Genomic DNA, 7,804 nt, shown 5'->3' on the forward strand with positions numbered 1-7,804 from the left:
AAGAATAAAGTATAGCCATATATATCCGATCAAGAAAGAAAGAGAAAAAAAAATTTAAAGTTAAATACATTTAACAAAGAAAAGAAAGAAGATTATTAGGCATAAAGAAAAAAAAAATTAATTTTAAAAAGTAATTTAATCTTAAAGTTAAAAGTTTTATAATTTAAAAAAAAAAAAAAAAAACACGATAATTATTTCTCAGCCAATCAGATGTGCGACACTCCTCTCGATAAGAACAAAACCCCTCCCCCCCTCTCTCTCTCTCTCTCTCTCTCTCTCTATATATATATAGAAGAAAAGAAGGAAGAGCGGAGGTTAACTCCGCTTCAAATTACAAAGCTTTTCTTAAACCTCTCTACCTTCTCCTTTTCCTTCTGTAAGTCTCATAATTTAGAGAATCCTTATTCTCTCATAGTTTCTTATATATTCCTTTAATTTTGTTTAAATTCATTCATCGTTGTCTGATCAGATCTCGTTCAAAAGCGCAATTGTATAGTTTGATCAGTGAATTTCTCAATTTCGGAGTTATTTTGAAGCAAAACAAAGATCTGAGCGACCATGTCCTACGCTTACCTCGTCAAGCACATTGTCATAGGAGATACCGGTAATCTTTATCTCAATTCCTTTACTTTCGATTTTATTGTGTAATACAGATTTTAGAGTTTATATATTCGTATCCACACTGTATATGTGTGTTTCTCTAGATCTTAAGGAGTTTTGTGGCAACTTTGATATACCTAAACTGTGATGATTCAGGAGACATACTCGCACAAGATAGATAACGCGTGTATTGATCTTTTTCATACATTGAACAACTGAAATTTAATGTTATGGTGTACTTCTTTATCACATTATATTGTGTGCAAGTTTTGTTATATTGAGTCAAGTTGGTAACCTTTATTCATTGCTTTCTTTGCAATGGTAACTATATATTATATATTATGTTGTTTCAGCATAGTGTGTGCAAAGACCAAATTTGTGCCATTATTGCATATGAAAGAAGGTTGGTAAAAGGATAAGATAAGTTTCCCAAAGGAAGCATTTAAGATACCAAGTTTTACTTATCTTTTACTGAAAATTAGAACATGGGTAGATTTTTTTTTACCTAAAGATTTCGTGTACACACCAGGATCCTTTCCTGTGTCATTTTTTTTCTTATGCCTATCGCTTGCCTAATGCAACAACTTTAAATTATGATTGCGAGAACTTTGAATTGAAAATCAAACAACTGCCTAAATGTGTTGAATTCTTGATTTAATGGTATTATAACGATGCAACACGATGTGATATGTTGCACAGGTGTTGTATATTCAATATAGATGTGTTTCATAACTTTTTTTAAAGTTGTTGCATGGGTGTTGCATTTTGTGATATAACTATGTTGCATTGTAAGAGATGGTTCTTACATATGTATCGCCCATATCCCAACCAGGACTTGACCCTTTAGGGTGGTCGGAGATACCACTCAAGCTACTAAATGGGTTAGCTACGCTCCTCTTCTATTGTCTTTCCAAGATTTAACTTCAAAAGGTATAGGAAAAGGTTTGTAAAGAGTAGGAAGTAACTTTACTTTGTAAGATAGCTTCATGGAATTACTTAGTTTGGACTATATACAATCAAAAGATTCAATTAATTTTCTAACTTTCGCCCCTGGCCAAGGAAATTCATTAGTCTCTTAACCGGGAGGGTTCCAGTGGACGTGTGTTATACATAAATAATTTTAGAAGGCAACAGGTAAAGGTGAAGCATTTTGTTTTCCCCAATATTAGGTGAAGTTTCACTTCTTATATGTCCTCTAGTGGTCTAAAATCTAGCATATTGGAAGTTGATTGAATTAGTCTCTTTTGCTTTAAAAGGAATAATGATCATGATGGCAGTGGACAAGTGGCCATTATCTCATATTAGATCTTTACAAATTATGACTTCCACTTATAAATGTTTTTGTTGAAGTAACGAATGATGGAAGAAAATTTGAAACTCATGTGAGTTTGATCCTTTGTTACACAGGAGTAGGAAAATCATGTATTCTTCTGCAGTTCACTGACAAACGGTTTCAGCCCGTTCACAACTTAACCATCGGTGTTGAATTTGGGGCCAGAATGATCACAATTGATAACAAACCAATAAAGCTGCAAATATGGGACACGGTTGGTTTATTCTATTCTTTTTCTCTTTCCTTATTTGACTTGTATTACATTCATGCACATTTATATTTCATCATTTCATTGCTATGTCAGGCGGGTCAAGAATTATTCAGGTCTATTACGAATTCCTACTACAGAAGTGCTGCTGGTGCACTGTTAGTTTATGATATCACTAGGTATTATTCTTATTTGAATCTTTAACAGTTAATGAAGCCATTTTCTTTTATAAACTAAAGAAGTATTCTTTTTTCTCATTTTATGGATGTAAACTAGGAAAAAGTCTTTCATATATAGTTGTGAGTATGTTCTTCTGCATCTTTAGTTGTCATTAGTCATACTACTGAAAGAAGGAAATTGATCATTCGCTGTTCACAATCTTCTAAAAAAATTCTTGGATTATTTGTTTTCAGTGACTTCTATGCTATAATTTTATATTTGTCCGACCTAACTGCCTTCCACAAAAGAGGTTGTATCAGTACATTGTCTTATGATGTGTCTCTTTCTTAGTAACATTATCATCATTATATCTTTAGAAGAAAAAATAATAATTATCATCCATCCTAAAGGTTTTGAAGAATATGCATTATGAGAAGACTCAATTGCCAATGTGTTTACAGGGAATGAGCATTTTTAAACAATAATGAATGAGCTGGGAGTTATGTTGAGCCATATAGTTGTACAAGTCAAAACAAATAATAGGCACTTCATTATGTTGAGTTTTTTTTTTTTTTACTGAAATGACAGCATGATTTACAAATTTACAGAAGCCATTCTAGTCGTCAACTATTTGCTCATCTGGAGAGAGGTTGAACTAGCATACCAGTGTGCAGAATCATCTAATATATTCTGGCTGTGTGTGTGTGTTTTCATTTATTATTGCATGGCCAATTTTTAATTATGTACACATTTCAATTGAAAGGTATAGATAACTATGGATTGGGTTGACTGTTTGGGCTGGTCTCACTGGCTTGGTGTAGTTGGGATTTGGCTCTGGCTCTCTGGTTGTAATAAAGTATATTTTTAACGGTTCCAATTCTCAGGAGGGAAACTTTTAATCACCTTGTTAGCTGGTTGGAGGATGCAAGGCAATATGCAAATGCCAACATGACTATTATGCTTATCGGCAACAAGTGCGATCTTGCTCACAGAAGGGCCGTAAGCACAGAGGAAGGAGAGCAGTTTGCCAAGGAACATGGTTTAATATTCATGGAGGCATCTGCAAAAACTGCTCAGAATGTTGAGGAGGTGATGAATTTGCTACTTATTTGCTAACAGATGTTTAAAAATGTTATCAACTGAAGCTTCATTTCCTATTTATGTATCTTTTTTTTCAGTTATCAAAAAGAAAATTTATATTTCTTTTTTTCTTTCTGACACTCTCCCTCTCTTTCCTTTTTCTTTTGCTTTTGCAGGCATTTATAAACACAGCTTCAACAATCTATAAGAAAATACAGGATGGAGTTTTTGACCTATCAGACGAGGTATGCCTTGGATTTATTCTCTCTTTTTTTCTGCAGGTATTTGGATAGTTCAATGTGAGGTGGGCCAAAAGAGGTTTAATTGATTAGTGGTAATTCAAATTTGAAGTCTTGGAATGTATATGATCATATAGCATAAATTAGCAACTGCCTGAGATCAATCATGTTGAGGTTCACCTATTAAAACTGTAACTTCTGGTTACCCTTTTCTCCTTGTCTAGTTTTAGTGAGACAAATATTTCAGTTGTTAAGTGGCATCCACTGTAATGCTAAGAGAGGACATGAGTGAAATCATTTTCTCATAAACTGTCCTGTTTTTGAACATGAAAAGTTCGGTTTCGGATTACTAGTCTAGTTGCATGGGAGATGTGGTCCGTAATTTTGGCAACATAAAGTGAAACTTTTGTCCTGTTACTTTGTGAAAAGCTATTTTGATGGGTTGATGGGTAGGATTTGCAGTGCTTGTGCTTAAAAATTATGCCTTTTTTTTGCAGTTTTGCGGGATAAAAGTTGGATATGGTGGCATCCCAGGGGCAGCAGGAGGTAGAGATGGCTCAGCTTCTCAAGCAGGGGGCTGTTGCAGTTGAAAGTGGAACTCATTTTCTAAATCAGTCACATTTTTAAGCTCTCTTTACTTGTGCTACTTTAGGCCTTTTTATTTATTTTATATTCTCTGTGTTTTGAAGCGAATCATCAGTTTATTTTTGACTCTTGAAATTTATCAAATATGTGAAAAAAACCATATTAATTACTAGAAATTACTAATTGTTCAATCTGTGTGTTTCTTCCACTGGGATTCTTCATGACTTATTAGATTTTTTCAACTCTCAGATCTCTTTGCCCTTTCTTGCTGCACAGCTTGGAGTGCTAACCTGAATCAGTGAGTTAGTGAATCAATGCAATTGCAAATTAGGGATGGACCTTTTTTCAACCTTTTTTTCGACAGTGTCTAACTTTTTTAAAAACTTCATACTCAATTTTATATTTTATTGCATTCGAACTGATCTACCCATATAATTTTTTTAAATGATAAATCCAAATAGAATAAAATATACTCCTATTTGAATGAATCAGGGTTGAATTTCGGATATCCTTCAAAGAATATACACCCAATTTTTTATTTTGATTTTGAATTCAAAATTAGAATCCAAACTTTTTTTAAAAGTGAATTACGAATTAAATTTAGTGTTGAGTTAAACCTGCTCCATTTTATATCCTAACTTCACATGTACGAGGGGATATTTTTTAAGAGTGATTCCAAAATATTTCCCATCCCGCAAAATGTAACGACAAAAATTAAAAAATTAATTAAGAATTGAAATTTTACAAAAATAAGTGAGTATTTAATTGTATTTCTTTTCTGCATCCAATCTTTAAATAAGTGAGTATTTAATTTGCATGATTATTAAATTTGATTTCAAAAGATGTTTTAAAAACAAATATTGAAAGGGCATGGAAGTCCAAAAATTGCATTGGCAAAGGACCATCAATCTCCTTTGAATCAAACTCAACAAGTTCTTTAGGGAACAATTTGTTGGGTGTGATTCAAAATGCTGTCCAGGAGGGAATACATAACAAAATTTTTGATCCAACGTAAAAGAACTCAATATCTCGCCAGAGACGTCCACATTTGGTAAGGTCAAAACTCTCAAATACGTTAGGTATCAGAACACATCAATAAATAAATAAATAAAAGTTAGGGCCATAGGCATTCAAACTTTCAAGGGGCCAGTCCAAACCAATGGGGGACCTACTTGGAGCAATGGTCCTCTAAAATTTTGCAGAACCACGACAAATTAGGCCTCTGACCCAAAATATATAAAAAACTTATAACATATATATATTACATAGACCTATAGATAATCAGAGCATCAAGAAGTAATGATAGCATGGCATTATGCTCACTTTTTCCACATATTATTGAAGTGGTTTATTGACATTTATTGTTTCATAGTCTAGGTTGTATCATTTTTGAGGAGTGGTAAGCGACCCTCGCCTGTCTGTCGCTCCACACTTGCATATGTGTAATTGGTCTATTGGTTACTCACATAATTATGTAACGGATAATGAGACTACTAATCTGTTTAACTCTTGTTTATCAGTAGATTTTATTATGGGTCGTCCAAAAGTCGCGTTAGAATTTTAGACCACTTTCGCATTAAATTGCTCCACAGGTCGTTGTTTTCAGTAAACCGTTGACAGACGAGTAATAGGGCCTCTCTTAAGCAGCACGACGACAGAATAGTAACTTACTGTTCATTACATAATTTTATAATGATTATTTTATACAGATCTTAAGTATTAACAATATTTAACAACCATGTTAAATCCATCTTCTAGTATGGCAGAACAGGATTCACAGGATTCTGAATTGATTAAGAATTCAGAATTGATTGAATTTACTGATGTTCAAAATAAATTGAACAAGTGGACTATTCCACCAGTAGATGCAAGAAGCATTTACAAAATCGGAATGCTCAATATCGCTAATCTATGGGCAATTAAAACTATGGAACAGACGATGCAGTTGAGTAACAAGGACACAATAATTAAATTATTGTCTCCTTGTGATCTTCAGAGATACATGAAGAAATACAAGTATATCCATGTAGGTTTAATTCAAATTGCTTTTAAACCTTTAACCTTATTTAATATGGATGCTTATATCCAAGCAACACTTAGGGATGCTAGGTGTTTAGATTTTCACCCTTCTTTAATGGGTGCATCGGAAACCAGTTTATGTTATGGACCGGTTTACTTTGATATATATCCTAGTTTGAATCTATCTTTGACGGATAGAAATATATACGAAGCAGCTAGTCTTCGTGTACAGACTCACGGATATAATTTCTTACCTGGATCGGAAGTGATAAGTGTAATTTATCGCATCCACTATAAGGTACTTGATACCTACTGTCCGAAAGTTATTCGCAAAGACTCTAAAGGAGCAACTGCGATTTGGGATACAAACATGTTCACTTCAAATATTGCCACAAAAAGGATAATTTCTTGGAGTGAAATAACGTTCCCTGACCATTGGACAATTCCTAATGCAGTTCCTGCAAAACCTATTCTTAATAGGAATTTGGACTGTGTCATCCAGAATCATGATGGTGATGTTCTTCTTAATTTCAGAAGATCTTTAGATCTACCCAGATCTACATCATCTGGAGGAATTAAATTTCCTTATAAGGTTTCCTATCCCCCTTCTCGCAACTCTGTTTCAGGAATGTCTAAAGACAAAGAAGAATTCACAGAGGCGGATTAACTCAAGTTGAAAGGACTCCAGCAATCACAGAATAAGATTCCATGCGCTGTTTATGAACCAGCACCGAAAAATCCATCACGTCGGGAATTTGGAATCAACTTTTCTCCCACACCATCAGAATTGGGTGTTGAAGATAAGACTGAAGAGAAAAGTGATGAAAGAGAAGAATATTAGTTTTAATGGATTTTACACCTGATAGAAAAGCCATTAATACTGAATTTCAACAGGAAAAATATCAAGAGTTTAGAAATTGGTATTTTAAAACCTTTGATGATGAAAAGTTACAGTTTTATAAAACACAATTTTATAATTATCTTCAAGAAAATAAAATGGTTATACCTTTTGTTTCTTGGTTTTGTATGACACATCATTCCATTATGAATTTAAATATTTTGGATGATTTTCTGAAAACATGGACCACTAAAACTGATAAAGTTATTCATTCAGTCCATCCCCCCACTGAAGCTCTACTTTTGAAAATCATGGATCAAGATACTGGTTCTAAAGTAGAGACTAAGGCTTATAGTCAACCAGCTAATCTTCCAAACAGTGATAAAGAAAGCAGCTTTATTATAAAGGAATATATTTATAAAGTATACAGACAAAATAACTATACTAATGTCTGTATGCAAACGATAGGGTCCCAATTGGGCAGAATTGAGACAGGTTTTGATACAGTATTAAATATTCTTAATACTAAGACTATCTCCGTCAACTCTTCCCCAGAAGTTCCCTTATCAAAGGCTCTTGTTCAACCTGCTATTGAAGTTTCAGGTTTCAAGTTGTCCAATCAGAAAAAGAATGAAGACTTTCTTCAACTCCTTACTCAGAAAATTCAAGGACTTAAAATCCAAACTTTGTCCCACACTGAATCTGACACTGTTTCTGAAAATGGATTTTCCCCTCATATTGAG

General features: G+C 33.6%; 1 protein-coding gene across 1 annotated transcript; it reads left to right on the top strand.

The window, feature by feature from the left end:
* Positions 1-227: 227 nt before the first annotated feature.
* LOC132299644 (ras-related protein RABB1c-like) lies at positions 228-4,397 on the top strand. The gene is made up of 7 exons (XM_059796395.1): positions 228-376; positions 470-604; positions 2,008-2,147; positions 2,238-2,320; positions 3,185-3,389; positions 3,557-3,625; positions 4,117-4,397. Exons 2-7 carry the CDS (start codon positions 559-561, stop codon positions 4,207-4,209), a joined length of 636 nt encoding a protein of 211 aa, XP_059652378.1. The 5' UTR covers positions 228-376; positions 470-558; the 3' UTR covers positions 4,210-4,397.
* Positions 4,398-7,804: the final 3,407 nt, after the last annotated feature.

The sequence above is a fragment of the Cornus florida genome, unplaced genomic scaffold (genome assembly GCF_030987335.1).
Source record: "Cornus florida cultivar Cherokee Brave unplaced genomic scaffold, ASM3098733v1 CherokeeBrave_3.0.0_Hap2_Chr03, whole genome shotgun sequence".
Lineage (NCBI taxonomy): Eukaryota > Viridiplantae > Streptophyta > Magnoliopsida > Cornales > Cornaceae > Cornus > Cornus florida.

Excerpts from the sequence above, each read along its gene's own strand:
- LOC132299644 (XM_059796395.1), top strand. The coding sequence starts at position 559 with ATGTCCTACGCTTACCTCGTCAAGCACATTGTCATAGGAGATACCG. Across the intron at positions 3,390-3,556 it reads CTGCTCAGAATGTTGAGGAG|GCATTTATAAACACAGCTTC; the intron begins GTGATGAATTTG and ends TTGCTTTTGCAG. Across the intron at positions 3,626-4,116 it reads TTTTTGACCTATCAGACGAG|TTTTGCGGGATAAAAGTTGG; the intron begins GTATGCCTTGGA and ends TTTTTTTTGCAG.